The sequence below is a fragment of the Leucopleurus acutus genome (assembly GCF_964270905.1).
Source record: "Leucopleurus acutus genome assembly, chromosome: 14".
NCBI classification, from domain to species: domain Eukaryota; kingdom Metazoa; phylum Chordata; class Mammalia; order Artiodactyla; family Delphinidae; genus Leucopleurus; species Leucopleurus acutus.
The window spans coordinates 58,224,377-58,248,269 of record NC_139156.1 but is presented as its reverse complement, the minus strand read 5'-3'; the positions used below and the strand labels follow the sequence as shown (position 1 = coordinate 58,248,269).

At 36.5% G+C, this 23,893-nt stretch overlaps 1 protein-coding gene across 4 annotated transcripts in view; it reads left to right on the top strand.

The window, feature by feature from the left end:
* ADK (adenosine kinase) overlaps window positions 1–23,893 on the top strand; it is a 487,490-nt gene that overhangs the window by 403,415 nt on the left and 60,182 nt on the right. For 3 of the 4 annotated variants that reach the window (XM_082854021.1, XM_082854023.1, XM_082854022.1), the window contains exon 9: window positions 4,631–4,745. The exons of the other annotated variant lie outside the window; for it this stretch is intronic. In XM_082854021.1, coding sequence (XP_082710147.1) covers window positions 4,631–4,745 — 115 coding nt within the window. The remainder of the gene's footprint in view (window positions 1–4,630; window positions 4,746–23,893) is intronic. 4 annotated transcript variants of the gene reach the window in all.

The following is a 23,893-nucleotide window of genomic DNA, read 5'->3' as shown; positions in this document are numbered from 1 at the left end:
AGTCTGGTACTCTTTACTATATAAACTACACTTCTTTCGTTCTCACATTCTAATGTACTGGAGGAGGAAATCACATTTCCAGTGACCTTGGAAAATGAGAAATATCTGGAAAATCAGAAGGTGAAATTCACTACAGTAAAATACATGCCAGAATAATTAATAAAAAATATCCAACAGGGCTTCCCTGGTGGCGCAGTGGTTGAGAGTCTGCCTGCCAATGTAGGGGACACGGGTTCGAGCCCTGGTCTGGGAAGATCCCACATGCCGTGGAGCAACTAGGCCCGTGAGCCACAATTACTGAGCCTGCGCGTCTGGAGCCTGTGCTCCGCAGAGAACAAGAGAGGCAGCGATAGTGAGAGGCCCGCGCACCGCGATGAAGAGTGGCCCCCCGCTTGCCACAACTAGAGAAAGCCCTCGCACAGAAACGAAGACCCAACACGGCCATAAATAAATTTAAAAAAAAAAAAAAAAAATCCAACAGTGAGAGGCCTGCGTACCACAAAAAATACATATATATATATATCATATTTAAATGCAGGATCAGCAATGACTTATGAATGTGGCATAAAATGATTTAGGATAAACATGCTCTAGTTTTTTGGTTACAACAACAGAAGGCACATTGCCAGAATTCATAGAAGCAGTATAATCTGTGGATAACGTGGAAGAGTATAATCCCTGGAGTTAGACTTTGTGGGTGCTAGTCCTGACTCCACCTCTTAGTATGCTTATGACTTTAGGAAGTTACTTAACCTCTCTGTGACTCAGTTTCCTCATCTATAAAATGGGGATATAGTAATAGTGCCTATTGCCTAGAGTGATTAAGATTTAATGAGTACTTTAGAGCTACATACACGGCTCTTGGTTTCTACATCTATGAAATAGGGATATAGTAATAATACCTACTGCCTAGAGTGGTTAAGATTTAATGAGTACTTCAGAGAGCTCATAGCTATTTATACATGGCTCATAGCTAAATTGTATGAGCTTTCTTCTACTTCTCCTTCCTTTTTTCTCTTTGTCCTCCCTTATTAGATACCATAATTGAATTCTCAATACTCAAAACTCTTGAGGCCCTTTCTAGAGATTTTGAGGCAACTTAGGATTTGACAATTTTGGAAAGTATTAAAATGATGGTAAATAGAGGATATAAATTAATATTTATGAAGTACTTGGCATATTCTAAATATTGCATTAAGCTCTTTCACTTACCTTATCTTCTTTCATCCTCACAAAAGAACATTTTTATTTTGAAACAATTTTAGATTTAGAACGTTTGCAAAAACAGTACAGAGAATTTCCAGATACCTTCACTCAGCTTCCCCTAATGTTAACATCTTACATAACCAGAATGTAATAATCAAAGTCAGGAAATTAGCATTTGTACAGGGTCAGTAACTGAACTACAGAATTTATTCTGATTTTACCAGTTTTTCCTCTAATTTCCTTTTTCTGTTCCACAGTCTAATCCAGGGTTACAGGTTGCATTTATTTGTCATATTCTCTTAGTCTCTTCCTATCAGACAGTTTGTCACTTGTTCCTTGTTCATGAATTTGATACTTTTGAAGAGTACCTGTCAGTCGTTTTGTAGAAATTTTGTAGTCGTTTTGTAGAACCTACAAAATTTAGGTTTGTCTGATGTTCTCTCATAATTAAATTGAGGTCATGCATTTTGGGCAGAAATACCACAGAGATCACCCTTCTCAGTGCATCACATCAGGGATGTAAATGATAGCCCAGTGTCTTACTGTTGGCCAAGTTAACTTTGATCACTGGGTTAAGGTGGTACTTAACCTCTGTGAAGTTACTGTTTTCCCACTGTAGTGAATAAATATCTTGGGGGCAATATTTTGAGACTGTGCAAATATCCTATTTTACCCACTAATTTTAGCATCGCTAAATTTGATCACTGGGGTGAAGGGATGTCTGTCAACTTTCTCCACTGTAACATTTCTGTTTTCCCTTTTGTAATGAATAAGTTTCTTAGGGGGAGATACTATGAGCCCATGCAAATATCCTGATTCTCTTCAGACTTTTGCCCACTGATTTTAGCATACTTCACTCCCAACATCATTTAACACAAATATTATTGTCTTAGTTTTGTAGGGAGGTTTATTTACCTGCCTGAGAGGTATATTTACCTCCTTGAGGTCACACAAATAGTAAATCCAGCTGTGTCATACTCCCTTGTAATTTCATCATTCTGTTAAGATATGTTAACCCAGGTATATGGGAGAAGAATCTACCAGGGGATAGGGGAGGAGAGGCTACAGAACTCGAAATATATATATTGTTGGGAAGACAAAATTGAGATTTTAAGAAAAGTTTTTATACGAGATGGGAATCAGCTGTTGAGGGCAAAGCAATGACTCCTCAAAGCATAGTGAGAAATTTAGATTTGGTGCACACTGACAGTGATCCAAGAGAGACAAAGGGGTTTTGTACGAACGGTGGATATCGATGCAAATATCAATAGAAAATATAGCTTAACCTTTCTGTAAAGATTTATCTTTTGTATTTGAAATGTTTGTTTCCATCTTGAATTGCCATTTTTATAAGATTTAATCTGACATAAAAAAAATTTCTTTGATTAGGATACCAAAACTACCACAAAAAATACATCTTCTCACAGCGTTGGTATAAGACAACCAAATCTCACTCTTAATTTATTCCTTATACCACCTTAAAGAAGGACCTCTACTTAAAAAATATCCAGTACATGCATAAGATTCCGCCCCCAAGATGGTAAAGTGAATCTTTCTGGCGTTTGCGTCTTACCTTTACTCAAGATGAACTGTACCCAATCATAAGCAAAAATCCTACAGCAGTAAAATATGTGTTTGATAAGGAGACTGAGAGAATATATGTAATTTTTTAGAGTATACATTTATTTGAGAGAGTGAAGACATTATTATCATAAGACATTGTCAATAACTAATAATAAGGACCCATTGTATAGCACAGGGAACTCTACTCAATACTCTGTAATGACCTATATGGGAAAAGAATTTTAAAAAGATATATGTATGTATATATAACTGATTGACTTTGCTGTACACCTGAAACTAACACAACATTGTAAATCAACTATACTCCAGTAAAAATTTAAAACACAAACAAACAGAAAAAAGACATGCATTTTGTGGGGTCCTTTCAACTGTCGTCAGTCATTTCTAATAGTCTTTCCCCTCAAACTGAGGGAATTTCTTCTCATGTTATCAGAGTTCAGGCTTAGTTCTCTTCTAAAATAAGCAACCAGAAGTGGAATAGTCAGCCTGTTTGAAAGGTCAGCAGCATTATCCAATCACAAGTGGCTATTCTTTTCAGAAACAACAGTCCTCTGGAATCATGATGTTAGGTATAGGAGAAGCTTAGGTTCATATATCATCCAGAATTTCTTAATTATTTTGGGAATAAACAGCATACAAATATTTCACTGATGACCATCATACTTTTAAAAAATCATGGTTTCTGATGTTGTCTGTAACCAGTGTGACTTGTCTGCCTTACTTACCTAAATTCTTCTGTCCTGTATCCTAATTAAATTATTTTCTTAGATATATTTCCCCACTGGTATGTGTTTCTCTCTCCATAACTGTTTGAAACTTTACACAGTGATAGAGTAAACTACCAACAAACCCCAAACCATGGGCAATTTTACAGGCCCACTAAATTCAGACATGGGTTTTTAAGTTATCTAAAATTGTTGAAAACATGATTCTGAATATCTAACCCATAGCTCAAGAGTTAGATTTCAAGACAGACATGATGTAAAACTTCACAGCCTATGTGATATGCAAAATAGCATGAAGGTTTCTAGAATTAATTTGTAATTTTTAAAACTTTATCTTTAAAAAAAGTAGTTCTTGGGCTTCCCTGGTGGCGCAGTGGCTGAGAGTCCGTCTGCCGATGCAGGGGACACGAGTTCGTGACCCGGTCCGGGAAGATCCCACATGCCACTGAGCAGCTGGGCCCGTGAGCCATGGCCGCTGAGCCTGCGCGCCCGGAGCCTGTGCTCCGCAACGGGAGAGGCCACAACAGTGAGAGGCCCGCGTACCGAAAAAAATAAATAAATAAAGTAGTTCTTCCTCTTATTTTAGTTCTTTGAAAAATTTGGCATTATAGTAACCATTATTTCCAGAATCAGCATAATTATGCTCTGTAAACCTCTAAAATAATTTAATATTACTCTTTTTACAGTCTCATTATTTGGAAATTTGAAAACTGTGTTTTTGTTGATATCAAAGAAATGTTAATTTTTAAAAATATGATAATAGTTATATGGTTATGTTTGAGTCATTACCTTTCAGAAATACATACTAAAGCATTTACATGTGACACTAGTATCTGAGATTTGCTTCAGAATAATATGAAAGGCAGGTGGATAAAGGTATATAGATGAAATAAGCGTCATCATAAATTTAAAACTGTTGCATCTTGATGGTGGGTTCCTTGAAGATTGTTATTCTATTTACTTCTGTATGTGGTTAAAATTTTAAAATAATAACTCTTAATACATTTTCAGGTCTCTCTTACTTTGAACACGAGAAGATAAATCCTTAATCTACTAATAAAATTTTAGTTTATTGTATTGGTTATGAGAATTTTTTTCCTCCTTTCTATTAATAGACTGAAGACATTAAAGAAATAGCCAAAAAGACACAGGCTCTTCCAAAGGTGAACTCAGAGAGGCAGCGAATCGTGATTTTCACTCAAGGGAGAGATGACACCATACTGGCTACAGGTACATGTGGAAACTGTGGGAGAAACCCAGTATTATGGAGATTAATCATTCTAACAAAATTCTATATTTTTTCTATTTTAATTTATTCAAAGCAATGTACTTTTTTTTTTTTTACCACCTTCATGTCTTTTACCCCATCTCACCTCCACCCCCATTCCCACCTCTGGCATCCACCAATCTGTTCTCTGTATCTATGACTTTGGGTTTTGTTGGGGTTTTTTTAATTCTTCATATAAGAGATATCATACAGTGTTTGTTTTTCCATGTCGGACTTATTTTGCTTAGCATAGTGCCCTGAATGTTCATCCATATTGTTTCAAGTGGCAGCATTTCCTTTTTTATGGCTGAATAACATTTCTGTGTGTGTGTGTGTGTGTGGGTACCACATTTTCTTTATCCATTCTGAAGTCTGTCCATCCTGAGTGTCTATCAGTGGACACTTAGTTTGTTTCCATGTCTTGGCTATTGTAAATAATACTGCAACGAACATAGGGGTGCAGATATCTCTTTGGGTTAGTGTTTTTGTTTCCTTTGGCTAATTGCTCAGAAGTAGAATTGCTGTATCATATGGTAGTTCTACTTATAATATTTTGAGGAGCCTCCATACTGTTTTTCATAGCAGCTCCATCAATTTACATACCCACCAACAGTGCACAAGGGTACCCTTTTCTCCATGTCCTTGCCAACATTTATTTCCTGTCTTTATGATGACAGCCATTCTAACAGGTATGAGGTGATACCTCAGTGCGGTTTTGATTTGTATTTTCCTGATGATTAGTTATGGTCAACACCTTTTCATGTACCTGTTGGCCATCTGTTGTCCTCTTTTGAAAAAATGTCTATTCAGATCCTCTACCCTTTTTTTTTTTTTTTTTTTTGCTGTACGCAGGCCTCTCACTGTTATGGCTTCTCCCGTTGCAGAGCACAGGCTCCGGGCGCGCAGGCTCAGCGGCCATGGCTCACGGGCCCAGCCGCTCCGCGGCATGTGGGATCTTCCCGGACCGGGGCACGACCCGTGTCCCCTGCATTGGCAGGTGGACTCTCAACCACTGCGCCACCAGGGAAGCCCCTCTACCCAGTTTTTAACTGGATTATTTGGTTTTTTGCTATTGAGTTGTATGAGTTCTTTATATATTTTGGATGTTTACCCCTTATCACGTACATGACTTGGAAATATTTTCTCCCATTCCATAGGTTGCCTTTTCATTTTATTGATGGTTTCCTTTGCTGTACAGAAGTTTTTTAGTTTGAACTCCCACTTGTTTATTATTGCTTTTTTGGCCTTTGCTTTTGTTGTGCAATCCAAAAAAATCATTGTTGATCAATGTCAAGGACTTATCCCCTTTGTTTCCTTCTAAGAGTTTTTTGGTTTCAAGTCTTACCTTCAAGTCTTTCATCCATTTTTGAGGTGATGCTTATGTATGTTGTAAGATAGTGGTTCAGTTTCATTCTTTTGCATATGGCCGTCTGGTTTTTCCAACGCCATCTATTGAAGAGACTATCCTTTCCCCATTGTATACTCCTGGCTCTTTTGTCATAAATTAATTGACCATACGTGTGTGGGTTTATTTCTGGGCTCTCTGTTTTGTTCCATTGATGTATGTGTTTGTTTTTATGCTGCAGTACTATTCTGTTTTGACTACTCTATCTTTGTAATATCGTCTGAAATCAGGAAGTGTGATGCCTCCAGCCTTGTTCTGTTTCTCAAGATTTCTTTGGCTATTCGGGGTATTTTGTGGTTCCCTACAAATTTTAGGACTGTTTGTTATATTTCTGTGAAAATATACCTTTTATTGTTTTTGTTTAACAAATACACCTATCTTCTCTCAGTAGAAAAGATTTCATTTTCAAGAACTTAATTTATTAAAATTCAGTTGAGTAAATCCACATTGATTTAGTTTATTTACTTTGATATTTTGGAGATATTTTCAGTCTAAAAATGTCTTTCTTGAAAAAAAAAGACATTTTACTTACCAAATACCTGTACTTGAATAAAATAAATTTATCTGATTATGAGCAACAGAATTCAAAAATAAGTTATTTCCTTAGAGCTTCCCTGGTGGCTAAGTGATTGAGAGTCCGCCTGCCGATGCAGGGGACACAGGTTCGTGCCCCGGTCCGGGAAGATCCCACATGCTGCGGAGCGGCTGGGCCCATGAGCCATGGCTGCTGAGCCTGCGTGTCTGGACCCTGTGCTCCGCAACGGGAGAGGCCACAACTGTGAGAGGCCTGCGTACTGCCAAAAAAAAAAAGCTACTTACTTAGTTTTAAACTTCAAGAACAAAACCTCACTTCTGTTTTTACTCGGCCATCTATTTTATAGCTCTCACATAAATGGAATAGAGGGAACTTCCCTGGTGGTCCAGTGGGTAAGACTCCGTGTTCCCAATGCAGGGGGCCCAGGTTTGATCCCTGTTCGGGGAACTATATCCCGCATGCATGCCGCAACTAAGAGTTCACATGCTGCAACTAAAAAAAAAAAAAAAAAAGATCCTGCATGCTGCAGTAAAGATCCCATGTGCCTCAACTAAGACCCAGTGCAGCCAAAATAAATAAATATATATAATTTTAATAATAAATAGAATAGGAATTTCATCTGGTAAACATTTATTGATTAAAATGAGTAATATTGTCAATATGATGCTGCCTACTACTAAAGCCAAAATACAAAACTTTAAATACTCTCTGAACCCTTAGGATTAAAACCAGTTAATTTATAATTATTATAAACAGTAGCAATTATTACCTTTATGTTTGTTCAGTACTCTGCTGAACACTGAAATTTAAGATAGACTTAAATATCTAACTGGAACATAAAATTGGTACACATCGAAGTATGAATACGACAAAGTATAATTATATTTCTTAATTATTGGTACAGAGTATATGGGTTGTATTGACTCAAAGAAGGAGATCAGTAAAGCTTGAAGAAAGAAGTTATAGTGAATATGGAGTAAATTTTTTATTGAATTAAATATATAAGCCTGAAATGGGTGAAAAAAGAAATTATTGTCAAATTGTGGGGAGAAGGAACCCTACAGTTAATTTATTTCAACTTTCTTATTTTAGAATTGTCAAAAGCAAGATTAAGAAATTTACTTAAAAAAATATGTTTCAAAATAATTCAGTGAGTGGTAAATAGTGAAGTGGGGTTATAGATGAAATGAGATTTGTCGTGAGTAAATAATTGTGGAAGCCATGTGATGGATATATGGGGGGATGGTCATTATGCTATTACTTCCACTTCTATATATGTTTAAAATTCTCCAAAATTAAAAGTATATAAAACAGAAAGAAATGTAAAAAGTAATTTTTCAGACAAAATTCGGAGATATTAAGTGGTTTTTCCCAAGACACATTGATATCCTTGCTAAGCCTTGAATTTTAGGAAGGATTTAAAGAAAAGAGGGCAGGGCTTCCCTGGTGGCGCAGTGGTTGGGAGTCTGCCTGCCGATGCAGGGGACGTGGGTTCGTGCCCCGGTCCAGGAAGATCCCACATGCCGCGGAGCAGCTGGGCCCGTGAGCCATGGCCGCTGAGCCTGCGCGTCCGGAGCCTGTGCTCCGCATCGGGAGAGGCCACACCAGTGAGAGGCCCGCGTACCGGAAAAAAAAAAAAAAGGAGGGCAGTCCAGTCAAAGAGGATCATGTGAGCAAAGGCACCAGGTAGTATATAATCTTTAATTGTTGTGACAGGAAAAGCCATGTTGTTGTTAATTTGTACAAGAAAGAAAATAAATAAGTCATGAAAAGATATCCCTTCATTGATAATAACTATCTGGATTGCCGTCTTCCTATAGTATGTGGCCTGTTCCTGTCTTAGCAATAAACACTGTTTGGAAAAGTGAAAAACATGCAGATTTCTTATAGGAACTGTTATACTGCTTTCAGATTCATAAAATGCAATTTGTTGCTCTTTATGGAGACATTTATTTTAAGGCTTTATGTATTCCAGATCTACATATTGTACAAGTGTCTTCCTCATTGTGAATTTGCACAATTTTCCCAAAATTGAAACCTTTAAAATTAGCTTCCCCTTCCTGTGACTGAATTTCCTTGTCAACTCATTTTGTTCTTTATTAAATCTATTAAACCATTCTTAGGGATGCTTACCAGCAGGAATTTATTTGCGGAAAGACGCTGGCTAATCTTTGCTGTTCCTACTATATGAAAATGAACTTAAATTAGAGGATGCACTATATCTGCAATGCATGATAAATACAAGATGGATAGAGAATCTGTTCAGCGGTGTCAGCTACAAAAGCAAACATGATAAATGTTAATGCAGTTTTGAGCCCTGGGATAAGCTATTCAATGCACAAACATAGCTGAATCTCTTTGCTATGTTGTTATTCATGGCAGCCAAATAAATGTCAATAATAAAAGAGAATTAAAGATTTTCATTTCCCAGAGGCAATCCTCTAATACGGCTTGATCTTTCATTTCATTTGTAATTCGTTCTCATGTCAGGATGCAATCATTTGCCAGGCTCTGGGTGTCATGTTAAGTCATTTAATAATGATTAAGAACATAAAAATGCTTGGCCTGTGGGGCAATTCACAGAAGAGATGCCAATTTGTTATTGTTTTTCCTCCTTTCCTCTTGAATATGGATCAGCTTTTTCCCACCTCCTAGCATAAAATACTAATGGAAGATGGGGAAGGAATGTGTCCCTTAATTTACCATAAGTGACATTCCAGAACGGCACAAGGCAGTGCTAGCACACTTATTAAAACACTAATTAGGAATTAGTGTTTTAGTTCCTTAAACCTCACTCTGTAGAGTACTTTTAAATGATCACTGCTAAGTTTGTGACATTTAGCAATAATGTAACAAAATTAGTTTCCTTGGTATTTAATTCTAGAGACCTCTCTCCTTTTGAGATACAGAGTCTGTAAACTACTTTCTCTTATTTTATAAATGTAATTCTTTGAATTTCTCTCCTATGAATTGCTTGTGAATCTAAAGCCTTTTCCACTTACCCTATTTTTTTGGTCACCTCTATTTCATTTGGGTATCCATCCTCTATTCTTGCAGCCCAGAGGTTTTGTCACATACCAGCCCAGAGGTTTTGTCCCATCACTGGTTCCTTGCTTACAGGATAATTGAGTTCTGAGCTTTTGGCGGGGTGAGGGGACCTGAGGGGGACTGGAAAGTAATGAGTAAGAGACTAGGGATGAAGGGCAGGAAGGAAAAGATGATTCTATCCATTTTGATCCTTTTAATGTTGACTAACCTGTTAGAGGAATGGGAGTCAGGTTAGGGAAATCGTTTCTGTGTCTATAAACTTTAGAAAAACTAATACTACAGATTACCTACTGGAAAGCAGCTGCTAATAAGGTCTTCATATATTAACATCTTACTATGATAAGGACTGTAGTGAAAAAAATACAGATTTTCTACATACACATGTGTAAATATATATACATATATATGTCCTTATAGGAAGTTTAAATTTCTCCAAGTTTCCGTACTAAATTTATCACTAAAAATTGGAGGAAGCAATAGGACTTTTGTTCTAAATTGAAAATAATGCATTTTACACAGTGGCTGTTACGAGACAATAAAATAGGTCCACTGAAGAATAAACTGTAGACTTTTCTGAATAATTTCAGAGTGCTTTCTGGGCTGTTTGAATTGTAATTTTGCTCAGACAGAAAAAACAGACTAGCTCAGAGGTTTTCACCTGGAAGACTGGTGCTGTTATATTAGAATCACCTAATGGGCTTTTGGTAAATAGAGCCCTTCCTTCATAAAAACACCTTCCCCTCAACCTGATACATCCCTGTGAGGAGTTAGAATATACATCCTCAAGAAGATGTCTAAGAATGGGGGTGATAGAGTCTGAGGGGAGGGGAGTGTAGGATTGTGTATTTGTTGAAAAAGCTCCCTGAGGTGATATAGCAGTGCTGTCTATGCTCCATCTCTCACGTTGAGAACCATTGGATTAGGTGATTTAATAATGTTGCTGCAAGTTCTATGATCCTATGGGATAATGGAAACAAAACCTTTTAGCAGCTAAGCATCTAGTACTTCAATAAGTCAGGCCTTTTTGAATGCTTCTCTTTCTCAATAAATCACAAAGTAACGAGGACCCATCCACAATAACAAGCAATCTACATATTACTTTATTTTTTTATTTTTTTATTTTTTTTAATTTTTGACTGCATTGGGTCTTTGTTGCTGCACGCGGGCTTTCTCTAGTTGTGGTGAGCGGGGGCTACTCTTCGTTGCACTGCAGGGGCTTCTCATTGCAGTGGTTTCTCTTGTTGCAGAGCATGGGCTCTAGGCGCATGGGCTTCAGTAGTTGTGGCGTGCAAGCTCAGTAGTTGTGGCTTGGGGGCTCTAGAGCGCAGGCTCAGTAGTTGTGGCACACGGACTTAGATGCTCTGCGGCATGTGGGATCTTCCCAGACCAGGGCTTGAACCCATGTCCCCTGCATTGGCAGGGGGATTCTTAACCACTGCGCCACCAGGGAAGCCCTACATACTACTTTAAATTGTCTCCTGCATCTGGCATGCTTGTAATTTGAGGTAGTCACATTGTAGTGTCCTTTGTCATTTCATTATGGGGTAAATAGGGTTATTGAAGTTTCTTGCCTTCATGTTCTTGAGTCCTTAAACTTGTCACCCCATTTGCTAGTTAAATTGTCATGTTCTTTGAAAACACTCAGTGCTGTCCATTACTCTCTAAGAAAAGATCAGTGTGATTTGCAATTCTGGTAGGCATAAGGCACAGAAGGTGTGCAAAAGAAAATGCAAACTCTGAAGGAAAACAATCTCAGCAGCTGGAAGAATAATGTCAGCACATCGTCACAACTCCTACTGCTACAAAATATTATTATAAATCACTTTGAAAATGTTATCTCTACTGCAGCCAAACCAATTTTAAATCATGTTCTTGTTGGCATAGGTTGGTAATGGCGTGGATGGAACAAATTAAGTAGCATTCTTTCAGAGTGTCTATGTATGGCATTCATAGAAAAAAGTTCTTACCAGATGAGGTTTTACAGAATATATATCAATATTTCGTAACTATGAATATAAACAAGTAAGTTATTAACTCATATCCCATTTTTAGATTTTTGTAACCATAAAAGACAAAGTCCTTTAATTAGCCAAGAGGTCGAACATAATTTAGAAGGACATATATGGAACTGTCACATTCCTGACAAAGTAATATCTTTGGGGCATGGTATGTGTGGTTTAGTGATCTCATGCCTGTCAAGAAATGAGACTTCTTTCAACTCCCACCTTTCTATCAAAGCTAGAAAGCAAAATGGGAGACAGCCTACACTAGGCAAATGTTAGCCTTATTATAGCATTTATTTTTGGAAGGACCTTTATTCAGATTTATTGAGGTATAGATTACATATAGTAAAATGCAGATATATTTTACCAAATAACGTGTAACCACCATAATCAAAATATAGAATATTTTGTATGGTTTATTTTGAAATATAGTATGGATACAAAATTGGTACAAATTTTCACTATGTCAACACACCCGTGCCAACTGCCACCAGATCAAGTAATAGAACACTTCTGGCACTTTAGAAGCCACCTCTTGTGCTCCCCTCCTAATCATTACCCCCACCAAATGTACTTATTATTTTGGCTTCTGCTGCTAACAATTTGTTGTGCTTCTTTTTAAAATAGAATCACCCAGTATATAGACTTTTTATCTTGATCTGTCCCCATAATTTTTTAAGCAGTACCTTACTTTTGACAACATAAGATGCTCTAGGCTCTTGTATTTACCTACCTCGGTCCAAGAATCGACTACTTCTTCAAATAACCCCGGTTCCTTTTATTAGCAAATGGTATTTAGAAACCCAGATCTGGGTGCTAGATATGTTCATTGCTACTTGAGAATCATTGCTTCTAGGCCCTCTTACAAATAGGTTGACAATATATGTATGTTTAACAACTCATGAATCTATACCTATCTATATTTATTCCTATATCTATCTGTCCATTTATATATTTAAATTCCATGAGTTCAAACTGATACCTTTGATTCCAGTCCAACAGGAGAGTTCATTCTAGCCTTCTCCCTTTCCTTATTTATAACTTCCTCTGACGTTGAAGTTCTGGTTTTCATTATGTAAGATACATTTACTATTTGTTCTGTCTTAAAGTAGTTTTGAATTGCTTACCCATACCCTTGTATGAAACATATTTCCTTAATGTACAGTGTTAGATTATAGTCCTTTTTGTCTTTGGCCCTACAGTATCTAGTCAAAATACTGTTATCCAAAAGTAACTTTGTTAGTTCTTTTATTCTATCCACTTCATGTGGTTACATTATTTATTTGTAATGCAGTTATATTCATTTGTTAGAGTTTGTATTCCATTTTGGTTTCCTTTCATATCTGTGTTGGTTTTTTTAATAATTAAAATTCACTCTTTATGGTGTCAAGTTCTCTGTGTTTTGACAAATGCATACGTTTATGTAACCACCACCATAGTTATAATTCAGAAGGGTTCCGTTTTTCAGTTCCAGTTTTCCAAAGTGATGGTACCAGTTTATACTCCCACCAGTAGCATATAGAATGGCTTTTTCCCCCCACAACTTCACCAGCGTTTGCTGCTATCCACCTTTTTAGTTTTGTCATTCTGGTGAGTATCTCATTGTGCTTTTAACTGGAATTTTCCTATTGTAATGAGGTGGGACACCTTTTCACCTGCTTCTTAACATTTGTATATCTTCTTTTGTTGAAGTCTTTTTTTTTTTTTTTGGCTGCGTTGGGTCTTCATTGCTGCACGCCGGCTTTCTCTAGTTGCAGTGAGCCAGGGCTACTCTTCGTTGCCGTATGCGGACTTCTCATTGCAATGGCTTCTGTTGTTGCCGAGCACGGTCTCTGGGTGCATAGGCTTCAGTAGTTGTGGCATGCGGTCTCAGTAGTTGTGGCTCGTGGGCTCTAGGGCGCAGGCTTGGTAGTTGTGGTGCAGGGGCTTAGCTGAGCATGTGGGATCTTCCCAGACCAGGGCTCAAACCCGTGTCCCCTGCACTGGCAGGTGGATTCTTAACCACTGCGCCACCAGGAAAGCCCTGAAGTCTTTTGCTCTTATTAGATTGTCTTATTGATTATAATTCTTCTTACAGTCAGCATGCAAGTCTTGTTACAAAAGCCTTTAATTTTAATATAGTCCAATTTATAATGTTTTCTCCTGTGGGTGATAACTTTTCATGTTCTTTGAAGAAAATCTTTGCATATGCCAAGCTTATGAAGATATTTTCCTATTCTCTTTTTCTATAATTTTTATTTATTTATTTTTTTATCTAGATCCATAGTCCATCTAGAATTAGAATCAATTTTTATATACGGTGTGGACTAGAGGGCATGATTCATTTATTTTGTGCATATGAGTAACCAGTTGACCCATCATCATTTATTAAAAGGAACATCCTTTTCCTAACTGCACTGAATTGGTACCTTTGTCACATTTCAAGTGACCTTATATCTGTGTCCCTTTTTCGAGACTTTATTCCATTGTTCTCTTTATTCTTGTACCAGTTTACACTGTCATTTTCTGTTTATAATCAGCCTTTTTATCTGGTAATGTGAGCTTTCTAATTTTGTTCTTCAGAATTGTCCTGGTTCTTCTTGGCCCTTTGCATTTCTAGGTAAATTCCAGAATCAACTTGTTGTCACCACCCCCAGAGTTTGTTTTTTTTTTTCCAAATCCTTAATAGAATTTTTATTGAGATTATATTGAATCTGCATTTCAATTGGAGAGAATTGACATCTTTATAATATTTTAGTCTTATTCTTTGAATAAGAGGTTTATATAATATTTCCATTTTCTCTGACTGCTTTTTGGAATTTCTCTTTGACTTTAACTTTGTATTTGGTTTTGGTGTTCCTTGTATTTATCCTGCTGGGGGTTTTAGTGTTCCTTGAATCTATGGTTGACGACTCTTAACAGTTTTGGAAAATTCTCAGTAATTATCTCTTTAGATACCGCATCCCTGATTTTCCAATTGGAGACCAATTACACATATCTTAGGCCTTTTTTATTGTGTCCCATATATCTTTTATGCCTTTTTTGTATTTTTTATTTTTTTTGTATTTTTTGTATTATTTTTTGTATTTTTTTAGCTTCAGCTTGTGTGTTTTGCGGTGACCTAGCATTTAGTTCACTAATCCTCTCTTTTTCGCTTTGTCCCATCTGTTGAGTTCCTTATTTCAGTAATCACATTCTTCTTTTTCTAAATTATTTGATTCTTTTTTATTGATCCCAGTTTTATAGTGTAATCCTCTACCTTCTCATTAATTTTTCAAACATATTAATCACTGTAATAGTAAATTGCATGTCCAGAAACTATAATGTCTCAGTCATCTGTTGGTCTGTTTCTTTTGTTCCTAATAAATTATAGCATTTCTGTTGGTGATACTGTTTTCCTGTAGAAGGCAGCTAGAGTAAAGCTAGATCAAAAACTGAACTAGCTCAAGGTTTTGTTGCAGGTTTTATAAGATTCGATCTACTTCTGTATTTTTTTTCCCACTCCTGAAATGCTGTCTCTCTCCTGAAATCTCACCTGAAATCCTGGCATATTTACTAGGGTCCCTACTCATTGGTAGGTTCTCTTTGCACCATATAACTGCCAAAAAATTACTCTGCCTTTTAGAGGTCTTCTGCTTAGTATCTTGGCCTTTTGTCCTGCTGCCTTACAAATTTGGCAAACACCTCAAAGGAGAAAACCCCTGAGAATAAGGCTTACTCCACTGTGTTCCCCTTCAGGATCACGCCACTTCAATTCTGATTGCCTTGGCAGCCTGAAACTCCAGTTTTTGTCTCACCAGCCCTGGAGACTGCCAAAAGCTCTGTTGGCTTTGCTGCCTCTTAGCAAGAGCCAATTGCCTAGATTCTCAACCTCTCACCCAGCACCAAGAATTTGCAGGTCAACTTTTAGCACGTTAGCCTAGGTCTTTAAGGTTCTCTTTTCTCAGAGATCTTGTCCCATCAAGTCTTGGCTTCATTTATTGTTTTAAATTTTTTTTTTTTAATTTTTGCAACTTTTCTAGCTGTTTATGGTGTAGGAGTTGGTTTATTACAAGCAGTAGCATTAGAGCCTAAATTAAAGTCCTTAGTCAATATTTTTTATTATAAAATAGAAAAATATATGGTCCTGGAAAGTTAAGTGGGCTTAGCTATTTGTTATATAAGGTTGTTAGCTGATTTAGCAATACTACCCTCCATAATTCACTTTGAGAACTGCCAGATTAGGTAGAGACGAAAACAGCTGGATTAGAACCCAGCCTCTTGAATCTCAGTCTAGTCTAATCTGTTCTATACCATGCTGCCTCATTTGTTTACAGCAGTGGTTCTCAACTAGGAACAGTTTTTCTCCTCACTTTTGGTTGTCACAATGGGATAGGTGGTGGAGGGTGGGGGAATTCCACTAGCATCTAATGGATAGAGGCCAGAGATGACACTACACATCCTATAATGCACAGGACAGTCACTCACAACAAAGAATCATCTGACCCAAAATATAAATAGCATCAAGATTGGAAAACCCCTGGCTTACAGTGTACCTCAGAATGTATATTTAAAGGATCACTGTCTACTTCCCCATTACACATTTAACCATAAGATCAATACCAATAGACTTTAGTAGGATAAATCTTCTTGTAGGAATACATCCAGGGGCCCCTTGATCGAAGAAAGCATCCATGTATGATCTAGTCCATACTTGGTTAACTGTGTTTTTAGAACTTCTTCCAAATAATCTCCAATTCTAAGACTTCTCTTTAAGTAGAATATCTTAAGAGCTGGAAAACATTATGATGAAGAGGTGGGTATACATATCATAAATTCATTTTGTATATGTGAATGGGTATCTAGATGATAGCTGTGTTTACCTACACATTTATAGTTAGATAGACAGACTTTAGCTTTAATGGTTCTTAGAGAATGTATCCATCATGTTTTAAAACTCCATATAATCAATTTCTATAATTGAAAGCTCTTAAAAATATACAAATGGATATTTATCTAAGAGGTATATTACCAAATATTTTTCAGAATAATTATTGTTTGTATCCAGTGAGTGATTTTTCTGAAATTCAGTTAGACACCAAAATTCATTTTTCAGAGCATTACAACTTGGTGGCAAAATTTTATTTTGGCTGAATCACTGCATGCAAGTTTTTGGCTCAGATAAAAATCTTTGGAGGTGTAGCAGATAAGTATGATTCAGATAATTGAACAGCTAAAATTTTCCTTAGTTAAAAGGAATAAATTGTTTGCACACTGAATATGAAAAGCTACTTAAATGAAGACTTAAATATTGCCTTATTCCTTTTATTAGGATAAAGACAGTTTATCCCAATTAAACTTCTTTAGAAGCTCACATCATTTTTGATTTATTCATTTTTAAAGTAGCCCTGTAGAAGCCAGCATTCCTGAGGACTTACCCCTTTGTTTAATCTTGGTCCATAACGTTTATTTAGATTTTCTCTGCTTCTACTAAACTATTTTAAGTTCTTATGTCTAGAGCTTTTCTGGCTCAATAAACAATCAAGTCTCAAGAAAATGGCCTAGTTTTTTGTCAAATTAATTATTTCACACTTAGCCGTCTATTTAATTTACTCATCGTAATAAATTTAGCCCATACTCTTAATGATTTGCTTTGGTCCTAGAATTCCACCCATACTCACCTATAACAAAGGGGAAATTTTTAAAAATGCTTTTTGAATAAGCAATACATTCACATGGTTCAGAATTCAAAAAGTACAATAATTAGGGCTGTTCAGCTGTCCAGTACTTGTGAGGAAATAGGCAGTTATTCATTATTATGGTAACCATACAACTTGTCATCAAAACGTAGATACTTTTAGAAGTGAAAGAGGGTGCTATTAATTGTAATAGGACTATCGTGGGCAAACCAGTCTGTGTGGTCATGGGAGTCATTATAGATATTTAAACAAAGGTATTTAGTAAAATGAATTATTGTATTGGTTGACATTTTGAACTGTGTTAATTTCTAACATTTCTTCCAACTCACAGATTTTTGATCATGTGCTAAGAATATGCCAGATAATATAGAACTTAAGCCTGCGAATCTATAAGTGCAGGCAGGACAAGTTGGAGAAGCAAGACACCGATAGATAAAACATAAAGTAACAGTACAAATGAATTCAAGTCAGTGTGGTTTTATTGAGTGCCTTCTATATGTCGAAAATTGTAGTTATGTAAGACAAAAACTCCTTTTCTTAAAATCTAGGAGAGACATAACCCACTAATACAGTATGAGAAGTGGTATACAATTTTTATGAACTAATTTATATAGGATAACAGAAGGAAGAAAAAGTTGGGGAAAGTTTCACAAAGGAAGTGATGTTTGAATTAGGCTTTGAAGAATACTTACAATTTTGGCAAGTTGAGATTACAAAAGAATGTAAGTTAATGGAATAATAAGATCGAAAGGCAAAGAAGCCTGAAAGGGTATGATGTATCACAAAGAAAGTCACATATAGGGGAGAGGGGTGTGGATGAGCATGAAATGGTAAGTTGTAATAGGCCTTTGAATGCTGTGCTGCACAGTAAAGTGCTTCAAGTACATACTGAGAAGGAAGAGATCATTTGGGTTGAGAAACATTTTGTGGTCAATAAAAGAAAGGAACTATACTTACACTTGTTTATAAAGCTCTTTTTCAGAGGGATCAACAAATACTAAAGATGAAGTTTTTTTTTTTTATTAAATGCCAAAGAATAAAAGCTGCAATAATCCCTCTAAAAAGTATTAGTGATGAACAATCCCATGAGGTTAGAGTGAGACAAATTTGATAGGGTTAGAAAAATTGTAGAGAAAAGGAGCTATATATAAACTGTGGTGAAAGCACTAGGGAAAACGCCTTAGAAAATTAATGAAGATTGGTTTGGTTTAAAGATGATAAACAGAGACTAATGCAAAAGGCTAATGAATTCAGTCATGGAGAAAGTTTATACTAAAGTGCTTTCAAATAGAATTGCTGCTGGCCTGGTTTTTATTAAGCATTTTTTTCCGTTAAATTAAGGGGAAAATTTAAGTAACCCATTAATAAAATTTGCAGTTGATACTAAATTAGGAGATACTGTAGCTGTTAATAAAATTATGGAAATTCTGATAATAATTATTGGAAGTTGGGTACAGAAGTTCAAAATAGTGTCTAAAATAAGATAAAATATATTCATCCCATTTTTAAACCCACATGGAAGCAGCAGCTAGCATTTGAGAAATGTCTCCATTTCCAGGAGATATTCCTGGTTTAAGGGTTTTAAGAACTGAATGGTAGAGTCACCTAAAATGTAGAGCTGTAGGACTATGTCATCACTAAAGAGTCTACGTTTATAAGATGTATAATGTGGGCTTCCCTGGTGGCGCAGTGGTTGAGAGTCCGCCTGCCAATGCAGGGGACGCGGGTTCGTGTCCTGGTCCAGGAAGATCCCACATGCGGAGCGGCTGGGCCCATGAGCCATGGCCGCTGAGCCTGCGCGTCCAGAGCCTGTGCTCCACAACAGGAGAGGCCACAACAGTGAGAGGCCCGCGTACCGCAAAAAAAAAAAAACTTAACCCAGATGAGGCAGATGTTGAGATAGGATGTCCTGGTTACAGGGGTTGGTAACAAATCTGGTGTCAAGTCAGCTTAAGTACAGTCTCCACAGGAGTACAACAACCTGAGGAATTCTGGTATAAACACACCAAGATATTATGTGCGCTAGCAGTGGTAGTGGGAAAATGGAAAAAGCTCTTTCTCAGGAGGAAATCAGTGTCATTCAGAGAAGTCTATTTTTATATAAAAGGAGCTGTATTGGTCTTACAAAAAGAAAGGTTGCCAGGAGCCGGCAAGCACTAAAATGCCTAGCAAACACCTTGGAGTGAAAGGAGTCTAGTTTTAGAAGATGGAGACTAAACTGTTAGGAAGGATACTACTCAGGGCTAAGGATAGGGAATCTAGACTGCAGCTCAGTCCAGTTCCTAAGATTGACTGGTACAGAAGACAACTTATTAAGATAGAACAAAGCTTTGTGGTCACAGTTGGGCCACCACAGCTTACATCTGAATGTCTAAAGTTATTCCATGCCCTACTCTTGGTAAGTATCCTGCCCTTATTAGGATTAGCTTAGAGTTGGTGCCCAACTCTGCAAGTGCAGCCTGAACTATAAAGAACTAGGAAAGATATAAGCAGGGCAAAATGAAGAAGGAGCCCATGCAAGTGAAATCAGGACTTAAAATGTCAACAGATAAGGTATCTGAACATGTCATGGCAGAAAGCAAGTTGCAACTTGTTTTAACTACTACAATGCTAAATTGAAGACTGCTATGTGTAACCTACTGTGCTGGGGTAATATTGGAAACAAAGGTGTACGGCCCTCACTTCAGAGCTTGTACTTAAGTAAGGCAGGTGAGATATACACTAGAAAACAGAATAAGAAAAAATTATGTGAATTTTATCCAAAAATGTGCTGTAGAAATAATGCAAGCATGAATTCACTTTACACTAGTGATCAGGGAAATGATATATTCTAAAAGGGACATGTAAACTAGTTTGTGGAATATCAGTAAGATTTTGATGCAAATAAGAACTAGAAACGATCTTAGAGATCATCTGGTACATCTTAGAAATTTGAAAAATAATTGTGACCCACTGCTGGTGGGAGAAATCTTGTACAGCTTTCCTGGAAGACAGCTTGAAAATACATATCACAGACCTTAAAAAAATGCATAACTTTGACTCAGTAACTTTACTTACAGGAATTAATTCTATGGAATAATTTAGCATATACAACAGAGATTTACACACAAGGATGTTTGTAACAGCATTGGTCTTAATTTTTAAATTTTTTTTAACTTCTCATTTTGCAACAGCAAAGTTGTAAAAATAGTAGAGATTTTCCATATATCCTTCACCCAGCTTTCCTAAACATTAACATTTTATATAATCAAAGTACAATTATCAAAACCAGGAAATTAATATTAATATACTATTAATAAAGCTACAGGCCTTATTTATATGTTGCCAGTTATTACTGATGTTCTTTTTTCTGGCCTAAGATACAATCCAAGATGCCACATTGCATTAGTCATTAGTCATTTCCTCTTATTCTCTTACAGTTTGGCATAGTTTTTCAGTTTTTTTCTTTGTCTTTCGTAACTTTGACACTCTTAAAAAAGTACTGCCCAGTTATTTTGTAGAATGTCTCTCAATTTGGGTTTGACTAATGATTCCTCAAGATAAAATTCAGGTTATGCCTTTTTAGTCAAGAATACCTCACAAATAATATCTTGCTCTTCTCAGTGCATCATATCAGGAGGCATACGATATCAATTTGCCTCTTTGGTGGTGACATTAACTTTGATCACTTGGTTAAGGTGGTACCTCTCACGTTTCTCCATTATAAATTAGTGTTTTTCCCTTCTTAATGAAGAAAATATTTTGTGGGGAGACACTTTGATATTGTGTCTTTCATCTTTTCCCCCCCTCTCAATATACTTTTGCCTTCAAATTTTAACATCCATTGATTGATCAATAATAATTATTACTGTGGTGTCAGCCAGATAGTGATTTTCTGTTTTTATTATTCCTCATGCTTTATTAATTGGAATTCTGTCATCAGAAAGAGCATACTCTTCTCCCCATTTATTTGTTGACTCATTTACTTATTTATATCAGCATGGACTTACAGAGATTTATTTTATTCTATGGATGCACATTCATTACTGTCATTTTTTGTTGCTCAGATAGTCCTAGATTTGGCCATTGGAAGTACCTTCAGGTTGACTCTTGTGCCCTTTTGACATGCTCCTATCGTCTTTATTTCCTTATGTTCTGACACAATATGTTCCAAGATCATCTTGTACTTACCCTGCCCTACCCATGGAATCAGCCATTTCTCTAAAAAGCCTTGGATCCTTTTATTGGCACTGGCCATTCTCATTTCTACTGGATTGTCTTTATTTATAGATTTCTGTGGGTGAGATTAGGAAATATATGAATGTATAAACACATCTATCTATATCTATTTCTATATCTGTGTGTATGGATTTGCAAAATATGAGTTCATACTGATGTTGCCTGCCTACTCCAATCCAACACCACAGAGTTCCCCCCACATCCTGGTTAATGTTAACATTTTTATGGTATATGAAAAGTTACCATGACTACATACATACTCAGTGAAGTGTCACTCTCCACTCATTCCTTCTTCTGCGTTCCCATTTTCCCTCTCTTTCATACTTTTTCCACCCACCTCTTGTAGGCAACCGAACTCACTAGTTTCTGACTTATTCTTCCTGTATTTCATCTTTTTTTTCCTAATAGCTTTATTGAGATAGAATTCATATAACATACAGTTTACTCATTTAAAATGTGTAATTCAGTTTTGCAGGTATATTTACAGAGTTGTGCAACCATCACTACAATCAATTTTAGAACGTTTTCATCACCCCAAAAGATACCGTTTTACCTCAGTTCCTCCAACCTCTCCCAGCCCTAGGCAACTACTAACCTCTCTATATATGCCTTTTGTTTTTTGAATTTTGAATTTATTGATATATCCATATGGCAGAAATTGACTTACTCATAAAAGTGTTTTTATTAACATAGAAAGATATACACAATATATTCGTGTATATTTTTCCGTAAATCTTTAAATAAATTTATGTTTTCAATATATAATATTTTCACACAATATGCTCTCTTTTGTATCGGTCCTCTTTCATTTAGTATAATATTTTCAAGGTTCATCCATGTTATAGCATCTGTCAGTACTTCATTCTTTTTTATTGCTATGGCATATTAGTTTCCTAGGGCTGCCATAACAAATTACCACAAACTGGATGACTTAAAACAACAGAAATTTATTCTCTCACAGTTCTGAAGCATAGCAGTCTCCATATATCAGCATATAGAGCAATAAAGATATTAGCGGGACCATGTTCCCACTTAAGACTGTAGGGAAGAATCCTTTCTTGCCTCTTCCTAGCTTCAGGTAGCTCCTGGCAATCAATCCTCGGCATTGCTGACATTTCTTGGCTTGTAGCTGAGTCACTCCAGTCTCTGCTTCTGTCTTCACATGGACTTCTTGTATGTATCTATGTCCTCATCTCTTATTAAAAGGATACCAGTTATTGCATTTTGGACCTACTCTAATCTAGTATGACCTCATTTTAATGAATTATATCTGCAAAGACCTTATTTCCAGATAAGGTTACAGTCTGAGGTTCCAGGTGAATGTGAATTTTGGGGGGACACTATTCAACCCACTTGTATATGAATTTACCACATTTTATTTATCCATTCACCAGTTGATGGACATTTCATTCTTATGTTTCTTTATGCCCAAAGGAACAGATACATCAGTGTTTTCTTTTTTCCCCTTCTTTTTATTTGAAAGGTGGCACCCTATTAATACTCCTTTGCACTTTGCTTTTTTCACTGAGTAATATAACCTGGAAGTTGCTCCATATTACTTTACAGAGGTCTTACTCATTATAGTCAGACCCAAAACAGTGGATACTGACTTCCATCTTAGGCAGAGTAGGAATAGCTCCTATCAAACCAGTCCTTTCTCAGGTAGCAATTATAACTCTGGGCAAAATATTAGAAAAGCAAATACTGGGAGATACTAGAAAACAGTGAAAATCAGGCAGAAACTGAAATGAAAGACATGTAGTCTTATAGACTTTAAGAGCAGAGAAAGAGTTTGGGGTGACCACATCAGGTAGAAAGTGAGCAATTCCTGAAAGGAATTTTTCTTTCAGGAAAAGAAATTCCTGAAAGGAGAGAACCATAGAAAATGAGCCTGAAACTCTGCATAAAGACCCTGCCCAAATCTCTGTATGATCCCTGAATTACACATATACAAAGTAGTTTTCTAGCAGCCCAGCTAAGGCTAAAAGAACTGAATGACGATTTCTGTTGTTGTCTATTGCTGGGGCCAGGAGTTCAGAATTTGAGTCTAGCCAAGTTTAACTGCCTACTTTTAAAAAAATTAATTCTCTTCACAGGTACACAATTGACTAGTCTCTACAACAGAGGTCAGCCAACTTTTTTCTAAAGGGTGCAAGAGTAAATATTTTAGAATTGCATGCCTTGTGGTCTCAGTTGCAACTACTCACCTATGCCATTGTAATGCAAAACCATCCATAGGCAATAC